General features: G+C 40.6%; 1 protein-coding gene across 1 annotated transcript in view; it reads right to left on the bottom strand.

The window, feature by feature from the left end:
- The window catches only part of mmaa (metabolism of cobalamin associated A), a 34,336-nt gene extending 15,478 nt beyond the window's left edge, over positions 1-18,858 (bottom strand). Inside the window, exons 1-3 of the mRNA XM_052040831.1 lie at positions 18,225-18,858; positions 12,263-12,385; positions 7,968-8,138 (exon numbers count right to left, since the gene is read on the bottom strand). Of these exons, the coding sequence (XP_051896791.1) occupies positions 7,968-8,138; positions 12,263-12,385; positions 18,225-18,858 (928 nt within the window). The remainder of the gene's footprint in view (positions 1-7,967; positions 8,139-12,262; positions 12,386-18,224) is intronic.
- Between the last annotated feature and the right edge of the window lie 5,487 nt (positions 18,859-24,345).

A 24,345-nucleotide genomic window follows, 5' to 3' on the forward strand; every position in this document is an offset into this window, starting at 1 on the left:
TTTTTATTTCTTCAGATAAAGTTAGAGATTTTCCTGAACTGTCTTCTTATTCTGAATCTATATGGTTCCATCTGATGTCTCTCAAGCATCTATGTTTGGCTCATTCCTATTTCTTCTGTATATATCACCACACTGCACATCATCCAAGAGCATTAGTTTCCATCTTTATGATGATGACACCAAATTGCTTGGCCCTTGCACTCTCTCTAAATTGTTAGATTGCTTGCCAGACATCCAATGTTAGTTTAACAGCAGTTTTCTCCAACTACTAACTGTGAAAACTAAAGACACAGTCTTCAGTACCTGTTAGAAACTAGATGCCCTAGATATCCCTCTCCCTGGTAGTTACCTGAAACAGAACAAAACTATTTGCTTGAAATGATCATAGTTACCTAAAATCTGTAGTTGGCCGAATATGTGGGCCTTCACTCCTACATGGGCTATCAGGACAGCATGAGGATAAAGCAGATTGGGGAAGTCTGACAGCAGGGAAAGGGGTGGCAGGACACTTTTCCGACACCAGGTAAATGGTGGTGGAGTGTGTCCATCAGAGGTAACGTAATGGGTTGATGAATTATATCCACATCAGCTGAATTGCAATCCCATTAGGAATCTAAAAAGCTGAGTGATAGCAATAGCATTGACAAAGTGGCAGAAATAGAAATTCAAGTCCTGTTGTTGTGAAACAGGGTAGCTGTCATCGCACTAAGATAGTCAGCACTATTAATTGATGACAGTCATATCTCAAACATATTATTTATTCGCTTATGCACTTACCTCTCATCTGCGGGTCACTAGAGGTAGCAGCAACTAACCAGGGTGCTGGTATAGCTGCATGTTCTGAATTCCAAGGAGGAGATGGTGTATGCTAAGAATGGAGGAGCCATTATAGACTTGATGGCCAGCAATGGGGCTGAAACGATAGAAAATGAAGGCATTCTCATACATTGCTCCATGCAACTACTAGGATTGCTGAGGCACCTAGGGAATCCATTACAGAACAGACTGCAGTACTGTTGCAATACACTGAAAGCCACCTTAAACGCCGGTAACTGCTGCCAGCTGCAGCAGCAGTCTCAGCTTCTGTAACAGCAAACCAATTTTGGACTTCTAGGAAGGAAGAAGTTGAATTTGTACTCTAGAAGTCTGAGCATTAACTGCGGCATCCAGAAAGTGGGTAGATTTACTTAGCTTACAATGAAAACCAAGACATCAACTGTCATGGTTGGGTCTACACCACTTCCACAGGAGAAAGAGAGGGCTCTGAGCTCTGCAGAAAGCTCTGTGCAAGTTGGCGCTCAGCTCTTCCATGTTCCTTGATATTACTTGCAGGCGTTTTGGAAGGACTGCCAATGCAACAAGCATTTCAATGTCCATAGTTATTAGTCTTTATTCTATTAACGAGGTTGTCCGAAACATCAGCAGAAGAACATGAGGGCAACTTCACCCTCCAGTGACCCAGCACCTGTGTTATCCTTGCCTCTTGTTGGCTATCCATGTCTAGTGTTTCACCACATGTCAATCCTGCCTTTAAACTACTTCCTTTAATCTACACACATAGTCAGTAGCTAGATGGTGACTGCAGTATCTGAGGTGGTGGCTGCTACAGATGTGAAATCATTTGGTGACATTCTTTCCTCTCACTGTCTTATTGCACTTACATCTGCTGCTCTTTTACTATTGCCTAGTCAGATGGCAGTTCTTTGGTAACTGAAAGGCACAAGAGTAGAGGTGAACTGAGGGAAGAAGCAGGAGAGAGCAAAAGGTGAAAGCTTACAGCATCCAGGTGTCTAAAACAGAAGAGCTGTGGAACAAGGAAGAAGTACTTCTGAGAAGGGGGTCATGTACGTAATGCCTTTACTTTCTATTGTTTTAGCCCTGTTTCTGATCAAAACCTCCATAATGGCTGCTCCGATCTTAGCATACAACATCTTCTCCTTGGGATTCAGAGAATGCAGAATGCTGGTACTCTGCTTAGCTATGCTGCCTCTAGTGACCTGCAAGTAAAGGTTAAGTGTGTGATTGTTGCACAATGTGTTTAATGTGATTATCAGAGTTTGATAATTGACTGCACATGCAAACTCCAAGATATGCAAGTACAGTTTGCAGTGTTTAGGATGAGGTAAATCTATGAATCTTGGGCCTGACTATCTGATTCACCAACATCAATTACTACTATTACTAATGTGTTTCTAGACAGAAGGAGGGTGGTTAGCAGATCCACATGTTGCCAAACTGCACACCTGCTCACCAGTGAAGCTGGTCTCCCACCATGCTGCTGTGAGTTGGAAATTCTTGGCCTTTGCATCACCAGGCAACCTCCTCAGCTAGCAATCCAGGCTTTGCCAAGAATTTTTGCAGTATCTGGACCACTTAATGTGAGAATATCCAGGTTAAGTGAGATCCCAAGAAGGAACTTGAGTCTTTTGCATGACCGTGGCTTGGAAGAAGGGGTACTACAGAAGCTGCCATAATTTGAGAATCCTGTAATGTACCTACAAAATAATAAAGGATGCAAAAATGTTTCTTTTAATCAGCAAGTTTACCTAATCATTCAACCAAAAAGGGGTAAGTAACAAAGGCATATTTTTAGTCTGATTACTGACCTGGGATGCATGAGGCTGATGACTGTGAATTATGTAATGTAACTTTTCCTCTAGCCTTTCCATCTGCAATATACTCCTTAGCAATATTCACCTCTAATACCTTTAGAGGTTTGCTATGTCTCTACTTGTATGTGTGCGCTCTCTGCCTAGTGTCACCAGTGAGTTGGATTCGTAGGACTAATTGTATAATAATGCCCTTTAGGAATTTTAGATCTGCAGATCCCATAGTGGCATACACAATATTATATATTTAACAGGTGCTATAATCTTGAAGGAGGCAATATGCTGCTACCTTTTGATAACTGGAAAATATCTGAACTCCTGAATCTGTTTTGTGATATAATTAATGTTGTTCCATCTCCTGGACCACAATCAACTAAAATAAACTGTCCTATTTAGCTCTGATATATTTTTATTCCATAATTCCTTAATACTAAAGGAATTAAGAAATTAAAGAAATAATGTTGCCCATGAATTTGGAAAAAAAAAGTTTTGTTTGATTTACCTTCAACTCCAGCATCGTCAGCACACGTGGATCTCATGACCTCCTGTGCGCATTGTTGAGACTGTATGGGAGAGGATTTGCTGCAGGATTTGTTTGCTGAAATTACTGAGACTTCAGTGAGCAGCATGCATTGAAGCCATTACTCTCAGGTAGGAAGCTGGCAAACAGCAGGTTAGACATTGCAACCTATTAAGTTCTGATCGTTAGAAACTTAATAGTGATGGGGCAATGAACAGTTCCTGAGTGCAGAGTGGAAGTTAGGAGGATAGGTTATGTGATGATGCATTCAGACTTTAACCACACGTAATGTCATTAAAATTTTTGCAGCATGGAATCCAAGCTCATTGAATGGACCATCACAGCTATCTAGTGTATTTCCCACTTATGAGTTGATCCAGAGAACCTCCCTGCCTTCCATAGAATAAGTACCTCCTCTCTACCTGCCACACAAATAGCCTCAGTTAGACCTTGGAACCCATTATCTTCCAAGTTATGCTACTGATATATCTGCTTTCTCAATACAATAAGTTCCAATCACTGCTCCATTCACAATGCACCAGCCCCTGAAGATATGTAGGCTGATTTTCAGTAGTGCTAGACACCCACAATATTGACCCACTAGTGATGTATGCAACCACTGAACAGTGTAGTTAGCAGTGGCTACATATTGGAATCATATTAAGTAGCAGTTCACACTCCAACTGTAACACTTCAACAAGTAGCAGACAATGCTGGCTTGTTGCTCAGGTTAATCCTGCACCAAGATCCCCATTTTGGTATTCAGTTAGTTCAGCCCCCATATTTTATATTTTACACAAAAAGATCTCATGATAAGGGAGATTCAAAATTCATATTTTACAATATATATTAACACTTTAAATTCAGAAACCGGCTTTTGAAGTCAACTGCTGAAACGTTAAAATTGTCATTTCAATTGTATCTGATTAGGATTCTACGATTTTACTAACAAAGCTTCTTTTTCCCCTCCCGTTTTTCTTCAAGTTTTTAAGATAGACTCCAACATTACTCTTGCTGTGACAATACTGTAACGGATGGGTTACATTGGAACAGTCTCAACAAGAAAATACTATCACTCATTGTGTAAAAATTGGTTTACGTCAGTCAAAGGGCTAACAAATAGCTGGATGCCCATGATTACCTGTCACATTCATCAGAAGTTACATGACAAGATGCAGCCAAGACAAAATGCCCTATTTCCACCAGAAACAAATCAGATAAGCCTCTGCTATCTTAATTTTCAGCAAATATATACGGTTTCTAGTCTCTTATGTTTTGCCTCTTATTCACAGAACATTTACCAACATGTTTAAAGGAACGTAAAATTGTTGTCATTGATACAGAATGAATAATAGTCTATAACAATAGATCTATTACCCTCCCAAGACAGTACAAGACAATCCTTCAAACCAGACTTTCTCTACTTTTGGTACTTTTCATCATCTGCAAATCAACATTTCTAAATTACTAAGGAAGGAAGAAGCATTCAATCTACTTCTAGTAAATGATATGCTTCAGTGGGAAAACATTGATGAAGCAATGATTGTAATTGGTTTAGATTAATGTAAAGTGTTAAGAAAGAATCAATGATGCTTAATTTAAAGAGCACCAATTTTAATAGGCTGAAAAGGGATATCATTCAGTTTGAATGGAAACCTAGATTGGTCATTGACTATTTTAACTTAGCAATCAGAGAACTTTAAAGAATAAAGACACTTCCCAAAGAGTGGGAAAGAGCTCCTTGAATGACTAAAGGTGTAGACATTAAAACTAAACAGAAAAGGTCTATTCATGAGAAGTGCCAGATTCAAAATGGTGCAGAATCAAACAAAAGACAGAAAATGAAAATTCAAAAAGGGAACTAGGAAGAGGAAAGGGTTTATTTGAGAAAGGTTTAGCAGACAACTTAAACTGAAACATAAACTTTCTGTATAAACATGAATACAAAAGGGTAGAGGCAGAGGTTAGCATAAGTCTATTACAGCACCAGCGACTGGGTTCAATTCCAGCCACTGTCTGTAAGGAGTTTGTACGTTCTCCCTGTGGCTGCATGGGTTTCCTCCCACATTCCAAAGATGTACGGGTTAGGAGCTGCTGGCATATTATGTTGGCACTGGAAGAGTGGCGACACTTGTGGGCTGCCCCCAGTAATGCAAAAAGACACATTTCACTGTGTGTTTCGATGTACATGTGACTAATAAATAAATATCTTGAATGAGTATTTTGCACCTGCCTCACAAGAGAGTGCTGTCAATGCCAAAGTAAAGGAGGAGATTAATCAGATGGGATAAAAATAAATTAGTATTTTAAACTTATAAATGCTCAAAGCAGAAAACTTAACCAAATGAATAATGCATATTAGACTGCTGAGAGGAATAAGAGTGAAAATAGAAGTTCCAGCTACAATCTTTCAATCTTCCCTAGACACAAGAATAATGCCAAAGCAGTGGAGGTTTGCAAATCTTTCAACAACAAAAAAAAGAGGATGATAGGTATATCTGGTAACTGAAGGCCAGTCAAATGATTATGGTATGAAATGTTTAGTGACAAAGCTCAGACAAAATTGTCAATCTGTAAAATATGGGTTTGTAATTTACAGCCTGCACATGCATTTTTTAAGTGGCATCTAACAGACTTGATTGAAATATTTCATGAAGTATAATGGAAAAAGACTGAAGAGGCTATCATGGTTGATAATATATGCTCTTTCAAAAACATTTTTGATAAAATATCAAATAATAAAGGCACAGTGGAATATGATTGGCTAAGATACAATCAGAGCAATGGCAAATGGTTGTTATACCAACTGAAGGGCAATATACTACAGTGCCCTGAGGGGTAGTTATTAAGACTGTCAATATTGATATTATTAGTAACATACACTTGGGCATAAATGGCATTACAGGAAGTCCCCGGGTTACAAACGCCCAACTTATGAACGCCCGTACTTACGAACCGACCTCCGTCGGTTCCCATATCGCGGCTCCCATTCTCATTTCTGCCTGAAAAAAATTGTAGCTGATGGCCTTTGTGTATAATTGCATTTTATTTTTGGCATGGGGTCTTCATTTATTTTTGTTCGCCAGAGCACCTTCAAGTGCCGAGGATGCGGTGGAAGGAGCAAAGAATGCTCAATGTCATCTGAAGTGAAAACCCATGCAGTCTATACTGTGAACAGAGCTGGAATCAGCGTTTTTTTTAAATTGCATTAGACACTGCGCACCCTGCAAATGTAAATGCAGTGCGGGAGGTTTAATCAGCCCACTTGACAATTAGATTATCTTCAAATTGCCATCGGATAACGTGCTAAAAGCTTTGGCAGTGAGTGTAACTCCGGGCTGAGAGTTATTCGCACATTGAGGCCTCTCGCGTCCCCTGATAAAGTAAAGAAATGCTAATAACTGCTCCGCATTCGGTTAATATCACCCGCGACCCACTGAACTTTAACTCGCTGCATCCCGCACAGAATAAAAAAAGAAACGTAACGAAAACCGTCGAAATGGGTCCGTTTAACTTGAATAAATAACAATTATAAATACTGTACTGTAGTTACATTTATTATTATTACTGCATTATTATATTTATGATGTTTTAGGTAAAATATATACTATATACTAAGACAAACACTTGATGAATTGACATGAGATGTGAACTATACGTAACTGTTCCGACTTGCATACAAATTCAACTTACGAACAGGCTCAAAAACTGAACTCGTTTGTAATCTGGGGACTTCCTGTATTTCAAAATTTGAAGATGCTAGAAAAGTATAAAATAATGCATTCTGGAAAATAAATGATCCAATTTTTAAGGGGTGCAGGAACAGAGAAATTTGGATGTCTATGTAGACAACTTCAAAGGTGGCATAAGTTTTGGCTGTTTGAAAAGTGCACAGGATCTTGGGTTTATAAAAAGTAGGAACTTAATCCAAACCTTTATAAAATCACTTGTTTGGCTCTGATGGCAATATTGCCTCCAGTTTTGGGCCCTGTAAGTTAGGAAGAATGTCAAAACCTTGGAGAGAATATTTAGCAGACTGCAACCAGGGATTTAGAGTCCAGAGAAGATAGGATTGGTTGTAAAACAGTCAAAGGAAAATTTAATAGGTATTCAAAATTTAGCTGGATTTTTATACAATATACAAGGATAAACTATTTACACTGTCAGGAAGGTCTGTGAGCAGAGTATACACTTGAAACTCCACATTATCATCAAGAAGTTGTTGCACTCTTACATTAAGTTAATAACTGTTAATCAAGCTCCTTTACTCAGAAGTAAACAATTATAAATGTTGAGTTTCATTCCTTTATGTTGTGCTTTGTGAAGTGATTTTAAAAATAACATTACATTTCATCATCATCTTTCCTTATCTCTCTCTGCTAATCCAATCTTTGTTCCCCTCTCCTTATTTTCCTTCCTATAATGCAAATGATTAAATTTCACTCTCTCCAAATTCCACCCACTCAATCATTCATTCTTGTTTTCTCCTCTCCACCCTGCCCCACCCACCCTCAGAGATCCTTGAATTACATTGGCTCTTGAAATATGAAATTTATCCTGTTACTCATCAAAGTCCTAGACACCTTGCTGCCTCTCTGTACCATTATCAACTTTACTTCCAGTAACTTTTTAGACATTTTTTAAAGTTATCTGAACACGTGAATAAAGTTTAATAGGGCATGGCACAAGATTAACCAATTCACCAAGATGTGCCCTGTAATAATAACATTCACTGACGAAACATTATATTCACAGTGGCTGGTTAAATGATAAATCAATTTATAATCCAAGAAATTTATATTGTGTAAAATTTAAGATAAAAATGCACAATAACTTACCCACAGTTTCTACAAGAACTATATCATATCCTGCCCCTTCACATAAAATAATTGCTTCATTTGTAGTTCTGGTAACTCCTCCCAAGGTACCCAAAGTGGGTGATGGACGAATATATGCATTCATGTTCCTTGAAAGTTCAATCATACGAGTTTTGTCACCCAGAAGTGATCCTAAAATTTGGAATTGCAAAATAGTTATTAAAATCTTTCACAAAATATAGTAGTATATATAACACTATTTCATAAGTTTGCTACATGTTCTAATATGAATGACTTCTATTTATTCCAATGGGTGGTAAAAAAAAATAAAGGTCTTCGTAACTTCTTTCCAGCCAGATCTCAAGTATCTAAATAAGATATACGAACAATTGCTAAAAAAATTGTTAAAACTATCAAAATAAAGAAAGCACAGTGCAGAATCACAAAACCTTACAACACGGAAACAAACTGTGCCTCCACTAGTCCTTTGAAAGAGATGTTTAAAGTTAGTGCTATTCTTTTTAACTACAACTTCTAATGGTTGATCAATCTGATACATTAATCCTATTTCTCACTCCACAGATGCTGCCTAGAATTTTGCCTGCTAAGAACTTTCAGCACTTTCTGTTTTTATTTCCCATTTTCAGCATCCAGTTTTTTTTGCTTTTCGAACAATGCAAATTAATTCTCTTCAAATACATCCTCAAATATTCTTTGAGAGTTCCTATGAAATTTGATTACACCACACCTTCGGATAATACATAACCATCAGCTATGTAAAAAAAAAATTAAATGTAAAATAAATTTTCATCTGCCCTTAATTCACATGCCAATTATTTTAAATATTCTTGCCTTCCATACATCAATCAGGCCTCTCTTTAGCATCCTTGCAATTTGAATTTCTCCAATCTCTTCAAACACGTGAAGCCTCTAATCCGTTATATCATTTTGGTAATCATCATCTGCACCGCTCCAAATGTAGTGCTTAGAATTAGAATCAATGACGAAGCAGGCCCTTTGGCCCACCAGGTTTGTACTGACTATTAAGCACCCATTCACACTAATCCTACATTAATCCCATTTTAAAAAAATTCTCCTAAATTCTCATCAACTCAACCCCAGATTCCACTCACCTATGCACTAGGAACTATTTCAAGTGACCAGTTAACCTACCAACCTGCATGTCTGGGATGTGGGAGGAAACTGGAGCACCCAGAGGAAACCCATGTGGTCAAAGGGAGAACGTGTAAAGTCCACACAAACAGCACCTGAAATCAGGATTGAACCCAGGTTTCTGGCAATGTGAGACAACAGCTCTAGTAGCTGCGTCACTGTTCTATGTTCATAATATTTCAGCTGAAGCTTAACTGGTGACTTATACCAGGTTGAGCACGACTTTCTTGATTGTATTCAATTCCCCATATATAAAGCTAAGTATTTCATGGTGACTTCTTAATTACCTGAACAATTTGCCCTATCACCACTAACGATGCAATAATGTTCATCCTCAGTATCAGTGATTTCCTATCCAACTTTCTTTCAAATAGCATCATGTCTCTTGGAATTGTTTTTCCTCCAAAGTGCATCCTTTCATTAATCTGCTAAAAATGCATCTGCCACATTCACCAATTCATTTATACTCTTCTGCTTGGTACAACCTCAAAAAGGTAACATTTCTCAAACATAAACTTTCCTTTCACAAATCAACACTGTCCTGACTCTGCCAAATACTATTATTATTTAAATGCCCTGCTACCACTTCCAGATTCCAGCATTTTCTGCTTTACTGATACAAGGCCAATTAGTTACCATTCTCTTTCTCCCTTCTGAATCTCCTTTGATTACTCGACAGTTATAAATAGAACTTCCTGATTTAACACTATAAAACCCATCAACCATTTATATATAAAAAATTATTACATTTTTCATTAAACTTTTTTTTAAATATAAAAACTGAGAAATCAGAATGTAGAACTTACTACAACATGAAGTATCCAAAGTGAAAATCAGAGATGCATTTAAAAGTAAGTTGTCAGGTCCATCACGGATAAAGGAGTAGAAAGTTACACTGATGTAAAAGATAAACTGCAGGAGGTGGCTCAGGTGGAAAATAAACATTGGAATGGACCAGCTATGCTAAGTGGCATGTTTCTCCATCATTTCTATGTCACACTTTTCTTTCTTCTCTGAAGAAGCCTTCTCAAGGAAGAAACAGCTAATCATTCTGAGAAGCTTGGTACAATCAAACCTAGTCAACATGCTTTTATGAAAGGTACATCACGTTTAACAAATTTACTAGAGTTCTTGGAAGATATAACAAGCAGAGTCAATAGTAGTGAATATGTATATTTGGATTCCAACAGGCGTTTAATAAGGTGTCACATAAAAGGCTACTGCACAAGAGCTCAGGGTATTAGGAGAAGTTTGTTAACATGGATTGAAGACTGGTTATCACACAGAAGACAGAGAATTAGAATAAATGGGTCTTTTTCAGGATAGAAGGATATATTTACTGGAGTGCCCTAAGGATCAGTTCTTGACCCTCAATTATTTACGATTTATATAGGGCACAAAGTGTAATATGTCAAAATTTGCCAATGACATGAAAAGAGCTAGGAGGACACGTTGCAATGAGATTATCTAGACTCTGCAAAAGATAGGTTGACTCAGTGGATGAAAACTTGGCAAACAGAGTTTAACGTGGAAAGGTATGAAGTCACGCACTTCAGTAAAAGGAATCTAAAGGCAGTCTATTATCTCAATAGAGAAAGATTGTAGATGTGTGAAGTATAGAAGAACGTAGGTGTTCCTATACACAAATTGCAAAAAGATAGCAAGCAGATGCAGCAGGTGATTAGGAAGGCAAATAGCACATTGGCCTTTATTGTAAGAGTGTTGGTGTTTTGAAATAGGAAAGTATTGTTACGATTGTGAGGACATACCTGGAGTACTATGCACAGTTTTGGTCTCCTTATGCAAGAAAGGATACACTGGCATTGTAGGCAGTCCAAATGAGATTCACAAGGTTAATTCCTGGGATGTTTTCCTATCACAAACAGCATAAGAAATTAGATCTATGTTCTTTGGAGCTTAGAAGCACGAGGAGTGATCTTACTGATACATGCAAGATCCTGAGGAGACTTGACATGGTAGATGTTGAGATGTTCAGTTGTTTGCATTAGTGAGAGAATCTCCAACGACAGGTCATGGGGACAGTCATTTGAAGCAAGCACATAGGAACTACTTCTTGTAGAAGGTGGCAAACCTCTGGAATTCTCTATTCCAGAGTGTGGTGAAGGCTAGAATAGAGAGTATTTAAAGTGGAAGTAGATATATTTTTGAAAGATCATGGAACTGAGGGCTACGGGAAACCAGCACAGAACAGGCGATGAGGCCTGGGGCAGATCAGCCAAAATCATATTGAACAGCAAGACAGATTTGAGGGACTGGTGGCCTACTCCTGCTTCTATTTTCTTATGTTCTTATAAAATAGTTCTGGAATTCCACATCTCTCCTAACTACAGCTATGAACTAGTGAATCAATAAAGCATTTCTGTAAGGGTTTAATGTCCTTTCTGGAATTCTTTTCTAATCCTGACATATGTAAAGTTCTCTGGGTGACACAACTAAATTAAATTATGACAGGATTGCTTCCAGACACCATGGAAAAAGTCAAGTTTTAATCCATTCTTGGCTACGGAAGCATGAGTAATATGTATTGGGAAACAGCCCACATCATAATCTCTCAGGACAACTGAAAGATTATCATCAGATTATGTTTTTTGAGGCACTTGTGCAATGGTCATTTCATGGAATACTACAGGACTGAAGACAAAGAGGAGTTGTGGAAACATACATGGTGAGGGAAGTGAGGGGGTGAAAAAGCAGTTTAACATTTTTAAACATATACGATTACATGAATAATATTTGAATAAACAGAAGTAACTAACCTCAAGTACTTACCTAATTCTTTTTTGAAACATAACTGAATCTGCTCTACATAAATAACAACCTTGAAGCATTAATTTCATTAAATGTCCTCCATTACCAATTCAACAACAACTTAATTTACGTAGACTTTAAAAAATATAAAGGATCTTTCTAATTTATAACAGGAACCTGAAAGTTATAAATTTATTCTCACTCAATTTAATGTTTTCTCTATTTTCTTCTGAAATTCAGCATAGAATTTCCAGCTTCCAGTTAAAACATCGAGAAAATATTGTGGAACTTTGAACTGGTTGAGTTTAGGAGAAATAAATGTATGACTTTGTATTGCCTTGAAGGTATCTCACTTTATGTGCAACTTTACATACCTCCAGAGGTTTTCGAAGATGGATCAACAGCTAGAACAGCAACTTTATGTCCTTTTTCTGTCAACGTTGTTCCAAATTTTTCAATAAATGTGGATTTCCCAGCACCAGGTGGGCCAGACAGTCCTGAAGAGCAAATCAGTAAATTAAGTCATCATAGGCTAGACTTGTTTCCAACCAGTTCCAAATCTTTGAACTCTCCTCCGTTTAATTCAGTAATATTGAACAAAAACATTTTATTGGAAAGGGTGTGGAATAAAATAATTCAATACAAGTTACTGTTTTGAAATAGGCAGGACTAAATCTGATCAGTTTAATTAAAAGCCCATAATATCCAAGGTATGTCATTGTCATGGTCATAGAAAGATATGGCACGGAAACAAGCTCTTCAGCTCAATGAGTCCACCATGGCCATCAACGACCGATTTTACACCAATCCTGCCCTACTCCTATTTTTACTCTCCCCACATTTTCATCAACTCTTCCCAGATTCTACCATTCACCTACACACTAGGGTCAACTTACATAGCCAATTAACCTACCAACCCACACAATGGAAGAAATTGGAGCACTCAGAGGAAACCCATGTGGTTATGGGGAGAATGTGCAAACTTCACGCAGACAGCACCGGAGGTCAGGATTGAAGCCAGACCACTGGCACTGTGAAGCAGTGGCTCTACTAGCTACACCACTGTACTGCACATTGGTTGATACATTACCCATTCTAATCTCATTTCAGTGATATCTTTCATAATCTTTCAGTTTCAATGCATAAAATACAAAATACACATGTTATGATATTGAATTTCAATCTACTGATCTACACTCAAAAACTGTCTGCAAGAGATTGATAGAATGGACTACTAGCTAATATCTTCTGAATCTTAGGTTTCCTTGGACTAACAGCACATGGAGAGATTAATCACCAGTGATTGTGAAAATTTATCAAGAGAATATTAGTGCAGGGCTTTTCCTGAATCTGATATAGAACTCTCATCTGTCTTTCATTTGATGTTCCTGCAGCAAGTTGGGTAGTCTTGTGTAGCAGTTAGCATAACACTATTACGGCACCAGCGACCCGGGTTCAATTCCAGCCACTGTCTGTAAGGAGGTTGTATGTTCTCCCTGTGTCTGTGTGGGTTTCCTCCAGGTGCTCTGGTTTCCTTCCACATTCCAAAGATGTACGGGTTAGAAAGTTGTGGGCATGCTATGTTGGCGCCAGAAGTGTGGTGACACTTGCGGGCTGCCCCCAGAACACTCTATGCAAAAGATGTATTTCACTGTGTGTTTCGATGTACATGTGATAAAGATATCTATCTATCCAGTTGAGGTTTTTAAAGTATGAAAAGCATCCCACCACAAAGGGATCAAATTTATAGAGGTAAAGAAAGATGCAGGTATGCAACTGAACTAGTAATCCAGAGGCCTCCAGCATGGGCCTTCCTTCTGTTGGCCTCACTACACCCTGCCACAACAGTGACCCTAAGGACCATCACTCTGCGAAGTCACTAACCTAAGGCTGCCACCATCAGAAATAGGAGTTTTAAAATGGATTTGAACAAGAGGTTTGTTTTTACACAGAGTGGTTTAAATCTGGAACTTGCTGCCAGAGGAGGTGATGGAATCAGATACAATCACTATGTTTAAGAGACATTTAGGCAGCCACATGAATAAGCAAGACATAGAAGGATATGGATCCAATGCAGGCAAATGGGATTAGTGTAGATGGGCAAAAAAGGTCAGCATGGATGTGGTGGGACAAAGGGCCTGTTTCTGTGCTGTACAACTCAGCTGTCCAAAGTTTTAGCCCCTTGCTAAGGGAATGCCATTCAAAGTCAAAGGTGGATGGGAGGGATGAGAAAATGCACAGGGGAGAGAAAAAAAGGACCAGAGGGAAAAGAGCGGTGGGGGGGGGAGGGCGCGGGAAATACCCAAATCAGGAAAAGGAGGATGAAGCTGAACAGCAGGGTGCAAGAAAGGGCTGGAGGGTGGGGGACTGAGGTTGGCAGGAAGAGGTTAGGCGGCAGGCCATTAGGTCGGGGAGGGTGTGAGGTAATACTAAATAAGGGGCAGGAAATTTAGGGATGGGGAGGATCAAGAATAAGAATGGCAAGGAGGGTAAGTGGGAGGACAGAGGTAAGGAAAAATGTGCCCTAGTTTTGTAGTGTGTCTGTATGTCTGTATGTGTATGTGTGATATTTTGGGGAATCATCCAGTGAGGCTATATCGGTGAAACTCAGAAATAAGAAGGGGACGGTCACTTTGATGGGACTATATTAAAGGCCGCTCAATAGTCCGCAGGAATTAGTGAGATTACAGATAGCTGTAAGAATAATTGGGTTGTAATAGCAGGCGATTTCAAATTCCCTCCTATTGACTGGGACTGCCATAGTGCAAAAGGGTTGGATGGGGCTGAATTTATTAAATGTGTCCAGGAAAGTTTTCTCAAACAATATGTAGATGGCCCTAATAAACGGGACGACACTGGACAAGCTATTGGGCAAGTGACTGAAATGTCAGTGGGGAGCACTTTGGGACCAGTGGCCATAATTTTATTAGTTTAAAATTGTTATGGAGAAAGATAAGACTGGTGCACAAGTTCATGCCCTAAATTGGGGCAGGGCAAATTTTGAAGTCATAGACAGGATTTTGCAAAGGCTATTTGGATGTAAAGGGATGTCTGTCAAATGGGAGGCTTTTAAAATTGAGATAGGGAGAGTTCAGGGACAGCATGTTGCTGTTAAGAGTGAAGGGCAAGGCTGGGAGGAGTAGGGAACCCTGGTTGACGACAGATATTGAGGCACTGATCGGGGAAAAGGAGGCGTATGACAGGTAGAGGCCACTTGAATCTAGCAAATCCCTCAAGTGTAAGAGATATAGGAGTACACTAAAGAGGAAAATCAAGAGGGCAAAAAGAGAACATGAGATAGCTCTGGCAGATAAGGTAAAGGAGAATCCCAAGTATATTAAGAGCAAAAGGAGAGCTAGGGAGAGAACAGGTCCCCTTAAGGATCAATGTGGTCATATATGTGTGGAGCCACAGAAGATTTAAGGTCTTAAATGAATATTTCTCATTTGTATTTATCAAGGAGAATGGTCATGGAAGCTAAGGAATTAAGGGAAATGAATAGTGATATCTTGGAACATATCCACATTACAAAGGAGATGCTGGCAGTCTTAAAGAAAAATCCCTGGGGCCTGACCAAGTATATTCAAGGACATTGTGGGAAGCTAGGAAAAAAAATTGCATGGTCCCTGGCAGATAATTTCATCATCTTTTAGCCACAGGTGAGGTACCAGAAGATGGGAGGGTGGCAAATATTGTGTGCAGTTCTGGTTGCCCAACTCCAGAAATGATATCATTAAGCTGCAAAGGATGCAGAGAAGATTCATGAGGATGTTACTGGAAATGGATGGCTTGAGTGAGAAGGAGAGGCTGGATAAGCTGGGACTGTTTCCCCTGGCGCATAGGAGGCTGAGGGGTGACCTTATAAAAGGTATATAAAATCATGAGGGGCGTCAATAATGTAGACTCTCACCAACTTTTACCGATGCACCATAGAAAGCATCCTATCAGGATGTATCATGGCTTGGTATGGCAACTGCTCTGCCCAAGATCGCAAGAAGCTGCAGAGAGTTGTGGACACAGCCCAGCGCATCACGGACACCGGCCTCCCCTCCTTGGATTCTCGTTGTCTTTACCTCTCGTTGTCTTGGTGAAACAGCCAGCATAATCAAAGACCCCACCCACCCGGGACATTCTCTCCTCTCTCCTCTTCCATCGGGTAGAAGATACAGGAGCCTGAGGGCATGTACCACCAGACTTAAGGACAGCTTCTATCCCACAGTGATAAGACTATTGAACAGTTCCCTTACACAATGAGACGGACTATGACCTATGACCTCACGATCTACCTTGTTGTTACCTTGCACCTTATTGCACTGCACTTTCTCTGTAGCTGTGACACTTTACTCTGTACTGTTATTGTTTTTTTTTACCTGTACTACATCAATGCACTCTGTACTAACTTGATGTAACTGCACTGTGTAATGAATTGACCTGTAAGATCGGTTTGTAAGACAAGTTTTTCACTGTACCTCGGTACAAGTGACAATAATAAACCAATACCAATACATGGTCACAGTGTTTTTCCCAGGGTAGGCGAATCTAAAACTAGAGGGCATATACTTAAGGTGAGAGGGAAAAGATTTAAAAGGGAACCGAGGGCAACTTTTTCCAAACAGAGGGTGGTCGGTATATGGAACAAGATACCAGAGAAAGCAGTAGCGGTGGGTACAATTACAACCTTTAAAATATATTTTTAAATGGACAGGGAAGGTTTAGAGGGGTATGGGCCAAATGCAGGCAAATGGGACTAGCACAGCTTGACAACTTGGGCCAAAGTGCCTGTTTCTGTGCTGTACGATTTTATGACTCTATAAGCGCTCACGGATGCCCAAGACCTTGCTCTGTCAACATTTTCATCATGAACAGACAAGTTCCACCCCTTGTTATGAAATACAGGACCTGGTATGTCAGCACCCTCACAGACAGAGACCTGGACCACCGATCCACAGATGCGGACTCAAATCTCACCATGGCAGATAGGAAATTTAAATTTAATTTATTAAATAAATCCAGAATAAAAAAGTCAGTACTCATAAACATGACCATGAAATTATAGGACTGTTATAAAAACTTCTGAGTACCATACATATTTGGGAAAGCAACCTACAAATGAATAATGTTTTTGAAATATATTTAACTGAATGGGCTTCTTTACCAGAGTTGTCCCAACACCACTAAAGTTGTAATTTCTTCACACAGTTTCATCCATTCTTTGGGTTAACTACCGAAACATTCTTCAGGACAATTATGGATAGGCAACAAATGCTGGTTTTGCCACCATTGACTAACATACACAAATGATTAAAAGAACCAATAAATCAATGTGAAAACCTCCACTCAAGGATTCTGCAGAGAAGAGAATCCCTCACTCTAGAATTTCACAGGCCAAGCACATGACTATCCTTAAGACAGTGCAAGTGCACAAAGCACCAGCCCAAGTGAGACAGGGATTGATTCAGATCAGAGGTTTCCAAATTTGGATGTTGAGATCCCCTCATGGCCAGACCTGCCATTTTGATATTAAGACTCTTCTTACGATGCAAGGATCCAGCCATCCAAATAGGCTCTTTAAACAACAGGACCATAACACCTTCTACAATAACATCCAAAGATTTAAAGGAATGGCAAAATACTCGTTTAAATTTTGAGAAGTACATGATAGAAAATCTACACAGATTGACAGATTACCATCTCCATAAACCTTAGTCTTCACTATCAATGGGTAATCCATGAACATCAAGTGAGTTCTGGACAGGCTCCACTTGTTGGCTTCTGCAAAGTTGGGATAAATGCAGGAAATACTCAGCAGGTTGGGCAGCATATTTGAAGTCAGAAATAAAGTTAACATTTTAGGTCAACGACCTTTCATCAAATTGTAAAAAGTTAGAACAGAGCCTTCAAGATACCTTGAAACAGGTTGAGAAAGAATAAAAGGAAAAGCAACCACAGTAATTCTATATGTAATTTCAAATAATGATTTTGTCTCCCATTTACACCACCTCCAGACCAATATTTTGTTTCTTTACTCGTTGTTACTTCTTTTCACCTAATACCATCAACCTTTTGCCGTTTAATCTCTCCTGTTTTCCAGCCCATCAGACTACTTTTGTTCTCTTTTCTCCTTCCACTGCGTTTTAAAAACCACCTCTTCCCAGTTTTGATGACAGAGTTTCGCTCTCCCCAGATGCTGTCAAAATATTTCTCATTTCCAACATCCACCGGATAGTGATCTTGAGAAAAATAAGTAGTCTCGTACAATAACTACGACTTCATTTGATGGCGTCGCAATTGCTGATCACCATGAACCGGTGCTTTAAAAGGCCACTCGGTACTGACCCAGTCTGAAAGCCAGCGGTCTCCTGCCATTCAACCGCTCCCGTTCCCTCTGGCAGGTCAGCACTTTCTGCAGCAGTAGCTGAGCCAGATGCTTCTTCTGCCTGTGAGTCGACTCCACCAGGGTGATGCCTTCTGCCAGGCACGACCGGTTTCCACTCAGCAGCCCGTTGCCCAAACGGTCAAGCAGCCGCCTCTCCCAGTCGGTCAGCGTCTGCGCCATCTGCTGCTGCTGCTCGGCCTTCAGGCCCGGGAAGCCGTCGGGAGCCGGGCCAAGGCCCTGGCTGGCCACGCCGCGCGCCCACGCCGGTAACCCGGTCCCGGGCGCGCGCCGGCGCGCGCTCGGGCGCGAGGCTGCCCCCGGGGCGCGCGCCCGTCCCCAACCCTGCAGTGCCGCGCGAGCCCAACCGCCCGGCAACGGCCGCAGCGCCTGTAACATCGCGGTTCGGCGGAGGCCGGGGGACGTCCCCGCCGACTCGGCTGGCGGGCGTGAGCGCCTCGTTACCCCGGCGCCAAACGGCAGTTGTCTCGACGGGCCGATGGTACCCGGCGTACAGCGCTTCACGCATGCTCCCGAGGGGTTGTCACTTGCACGCATGCGCTTAGTTGACGCTCTGCCCCTGGCCGGAGCACCCATTGTGCCTCAGAGGCTCTGGGTCTTGCTGCAGGGCGAGGGAGGGGTCCACCCAAGGCTTCAGCAGCTCCTCCATACCAAGGGTGGGTAGCTCCGATTATACTGGAGGAGTGAAAAACACTATGATGCTGGAGGAACTCAGCAGGCCAGGCTGCATCCGTGGAGAAAAGCGTGGAGGAATATTTAACAGTTTAAAAGAAACCAAGCTGTTGGAGGAACTCAGCGGGTCGAGCAGCAAATGTAGAGGCAAAGGAATAGTAGACGTTCTGGGTCGAGATCCTTCATCTGGACTCATGCAAGGTCTCGACCTGAAACGTCGACCATCCTTCTGCCTCCACAGATGCTGCTTGACCCGCTGAGTTCCTCCAGCAGTTTTGCTTTGCTTCAGATCCCAGTATCTGCAGTCTCGAGTCTCCAGGAATATTTTCCAATCCTTTTGGATAACGCCTCAAGCGAAATGAATTACTACCACGGTTACAGCTGAAAGGAAAATCTAAAATGCTGCACATATGCAGCAAACCGGGCCGCATTTGCCAAGAGTTAGTTACAGAAATTAGAAACAGAAAATACTCAGAAAAACTCGGTGGTTCAGACAGCATCCATGGCGATAGAAACAGTTAACGTTTCAAGAAGTGAGAGAGAAACGAGTTGGTCTCCGTGAGAATTGGTGGAACAAAGGGAATTTCTCGAATAGGAAATAATGTGACAGTTAAACTCCGTCGTCCAGCAGACCAGACTATACAAATAAAAGCGGGGGGGGGGGGGGGGGGAGAGAGGCAACTGGCCACTCCTAATATAAACAGAAAGAGCGAGCGAATTCTAAAGTCTGACACATTAATATTAAAGCCTGCGAACCGTTACATGCCCAGACAAAAAACGATAGTAGGAGAGGGGTGGTTAATTAAGGGATCGGGCAACCAAAAGCTCGGGGTCATTCCTGTGGCTGAACACGAGTGCTCCGCAAATCGATCATCCAATCTATATTTGGTTTCTCCAATGCAGAGGAAGCCACATTGTGAACAATTAATTTACACTAGATTGGAAGTATATTTGAATCGCTGCCTTGTCTGGAAAGACTGTTTAGGGCCCTGAATAGTGGGAAGGAACGAGGTGAAAGGAGAGGTGGTTACACCTGCCGCATTTGCATGGGAAAGTACCATACAACAGGGAAATAATAAACAGCGACACAAGTGCAGATCAAGGAGGTGCAAACTGGGCAATCCCTATAGAATGCTGAAAGGGGAGGGAAAAATATGTCTGGTGGTGGAAATAAAGTTTCAGGCTGCTAGAAAGAGTTGAGATAAACAAGTTTTAAAACAGAAACTTAACTGGACAAAGGTGGTCAATTAGCTCATTTACAGTTAGTGAAATTTTACAGTGCATAAACAGGTCATTTTAACAGTCAGGGACCAACATAATTCTATGCAAACTGACAAGATGAGCAAATACAATCTGATAGCTTTACTCACGACTAGATAGCCATCGCATATCCCTAGCATATGCTACTATTTTTTTATCCTCAAAGTTTGCTGAACACATAAGAGCATAGAGGATTGTGAGCAATATATCGTATGATCAGGAAAAAAAAGCACGCGTGAACACAACTCAGCTCATCACCGAAACCAGCCTCCCCTCCATGGACTCTGTCTATACTTCTCGCTGCCTCGGTAAAGCAGCCAGCATAATAAAAGACCCCACCCATCTGGGACATTCTCTCCCTCCCCATTGGGCAGAGATACAAAAGCCTGAAAACATGTACCACCAGGCTCAAGGACAGCTTCTATCCCACTGTTATAAGACTATTACTGTTACTGTCTACCTGCACTGCACTTTCTCTGTAGCTTTGACACTTTACTCTGTATTATTTTACCTTGTACTACCCCAATGCACGGTGTAATGAAACGATCTGTATGAACTGTATGCAAGACAAGTTTTTCCACTGTACCTCAGTACAAGTGACAATAATAAACCAATTCCAATCAGCAACTAATGGGGGTACAACAGGGATCACTGTATTAATAATTTTAAATGAAGGAGCAGGTGTACCACAAGACAAATCTATGATACAAAGATAGGTGGGTTAACAATTTGTAGGACACAAGGAACACACAAAGGGATGTTGTTGGCTTAAGTGAGTGAAAGAAACGAAAAAGCAAATGTTTAAAAGTGAAAGCACAAAATGGTGTGGTCCCAAGAAATCATGGAGTCCTAAGGCACAAAACACAAGTTAGCATGCAGGTGTTGCACATAACCAAAAAGGCTAATGGAAAGTTGGCCACATTGAGAGGGTAGAGTATAAAAGTAGGGAAGATTTTACGCATCTGGAGTACTGCACACCATTTCAGCCTCCACATTTAAGAATGGTCCTATTTGCATTGGAGGCAGTATGGAGAACATTCACGAGGCTAATTCCTGGGATGAAGAGACTGGCAATATGAAGAAAGATTGAGCACATTGGGCCCATACTTTTCATTCTTCTAAACCCCAAAGAGTAATTTATTGAAACTAAAAATTTCTGAGGGGAATTGACAAGGGTGGCTGCTTAATGGTCGTTTCCTCTGGCAGATGTGGTAAGAACAAGAGGACATCCATTTAAGATGGAGATGAAGATTAATTTCTTTTCAGAGGATTGCAACTTTGGAATTGTCCATCCCAATGGGTAGTGGAAATGGAATCATTGAATGTATCGAATGTGGAGACTGACAGATCTTTGAACTACAAGGGATAGAGGGTGGGGAAAACCTATGCTAATTGACACAAACCTTTCAAGTTCATACCATTCTGATAACCCTTAGTTTTCAGTATCCTTTGTGAAGACTGCATCCTGACTTCACTCCTAAATGACCATGTTAAAACAACGTGATTAATTCTTGCTGTATTTTACATTAATTCTATTTAGCCTTACAATATTGAATTGCAGTGTAAAACATTATTTAAAAGGGTAAGATGACATATGGTTCAGCAATTTATTTAAAAGTTTATGTAAAGAATACGTGATATACAGTAATGATTTTGTTTTGAGCAATCCTCATGGAACCAGCATTTTCATGCATCCAGTACCTCCTATTCCACATGGATGCTGGATGGCTGAGTATATAGTACTACAATTACATATTTAAACATTATAAACAACCAAAATATTTAAATGGGCAGAAGTTCACTTGTACAGCTCAACAAGTATAATAATGTCTATGAATTGCCCATTATTACACATAAGCCATTCCAACATCCATTGCTTCAATAATAATCCCCAATCCCTTCCCATTATATAGTTCCCTTAGTTGTAAACTCACCTCAAATTATGGTTAACTGGGTGAATCCTAACACTGTGTAACTGCAGGGTTAGAACATGTTAAACACATAGGCAACAAATTATAGAACAGTCACCCATCTAAACTGCAGCTTCAATCTAATTTGTGCTTTAAGGTGCCAAAAGTACCTAGCAACACTGTGTGTTAAACCACAGGTCACCATACATATATTTTCACACAAAATTTGAGGGGGGGGGGGAAAAAGGGTTATTTTAAACAAAAACTTCTGCCTAGACTTACCATTTTCGGTCAGAAGTGTTCAATACTCTTTTGTTTTTCTAAACTCTTTATTGTCATTAAAATCTTTACCTCTTCCAGACAAACCTAGGAACACTTGGCTATTCACAATCCAAGTTCACCATTCGCCATTATGTGAATGCTATCCAGTGGCAATGAACTCTACATGTTCAGGTTTACTTTTTTTTATATATAAACAGCGTAGATTATGAGTTTCTATCTGTAGCTCTATGGCAAACAGCCTCTGTTCAAGATCTCACCTGAAAAACAGCTCTTCCAACAGTGCAGCATTCCTCATTAGAACACAGGAGAGGGTTCTGCTAAGATAGCAAGTTTTAACATCAAATGTCAACATGTTGACTCAAAAGGTGGCAGAGAAAGTGATGTTGTATGAATACTCAATGTATATTGGTTTAAAAAAAATGCAACACAAAGGGAAGATTATCTGACCCACAGGCTATAATAACTACTAGTATTTCTTTTCTGGTTGGAAAGTGACTAGACTGGCAGAATCCCTGTGATCGCCAAACCATCCACCTTGCACTTGCATGCAAATCAGTTTCCTTGGCATGCCACTTCTCTTATGGCCTCCTTCCAGACACCTCCAAGATTCTTCAGCACAATTAGATCACTGAGCAGTGAGAAACCTCTGACCTGAGTTTCGCTCCCATCACATGGGAGGATCAAGCATTATATGTCATCAGCAGTTCTGGGAGCTGGTTATATAAAGGAGTAAGCCATATCACAACTATAGACCCTGATGCAGTCCATTGATATTCTGGGGGTAAATGAATTGGTATTGTACTGGTTTGTTTCTCACAGCTCAATAATACATAACTCTTGTTATCAAAACAGATCGATTCTTTGAAGTTTTAAGTTGGCAAAAGACACCCTTGATCCATTTGAAACCTTCTGGTCTTTCAGAAGGAAATACCGAGAAGAAACTACAGTAAAACTCCAAGTGAGGGGAAGGTAGGTAGGTGAGGTAGCACCACCCAGCTTCTCGCATCATTTCCACTTCCCCCACTCACCTAGATTCATCTATCACCTACCAGCTCATGCTCCTCCCCCTCTTACAACCCTTTTATTCTGGCTTCTGCCCTCTTTCTTTCTGGTCCTGATGAAGGGTCTCAGCCCAAAATGTCAACTGTTCATTTCCCTCCATAGGTGCTGCCTGACCCGCTGAGTTCCTCCAGCATTTTGTGTGTTTCTGGCTGTAATTGTGCTGAGAGAAACAAGAATTAACATTACAGCTTGACAAATCTTTGAGAACTGGCCAGTTCTGTTACAAAGTGGAAAGACTGGTTGTCCAAAGTTGTTGGATAAAATATCAAGTTCTGAGAGTTATAACTTGCCCAGTCAGAAGACAAAATGCTGTTCTCAAACTAGCATTGGACTTTACTGGAAGTGCAAGAGACAAAAGACATAATTCAAAGTAGGGTGGAAACACTGGTAATTGGAGGGCTGTCGAAGCTTACAGGGGGATATTGATAGGATGCAGGGCTGGGCTGACAAGTGGCAGATGGAGTTCAATCCAGAGAAGTGTGAGGTGGTACACTTTGGAAGGACAAACTCCAAGGCAGAATACAAGGTAAATGGCAGGATTCTGGGCAGTGTAGAGGAGCAGAGGGATCTGGGGGTTCAGATCCACAGATCACTGAAAGTTGCCACGCAGGTGGATAGGGTAGTTAAGAAAGCTTATGGGATGTTAGCTTTCATAAGTCGTAGGATCAAGTTTAAGAGCCGCGAGGTAATGATGCAGCTTTACAAAACTGTTTAGACCACACTTAGAGTACTGTGTCCAGTTCTGGTCACCTCATTATAGGAAGGATGTGGAGGCATTGGAAAGGGTGCAGAGGAGATTTACCAGGATGCTGCCTGGATTAGGGAGTATGGATTATGACGAGAGACTAAGGGAGCTAGGGCTTTACTCACTGGAGAG

This window comes from Pristis pectinata, chromosome 2, assembly GCF_009764475.1.
Source record: "Pristis pectinata isolate sPriPec2 chromosome 2, sPriPec2.1.pri, whole genome shotgun sequence".
Classification (NCBI taxonomy): domain Eukaryota; kingdom Metazoa; phylum Chordata; class Chondrichthyes; order Rhinopristiformes; family Pristidae; genus Pristis; species Pristis pectinata.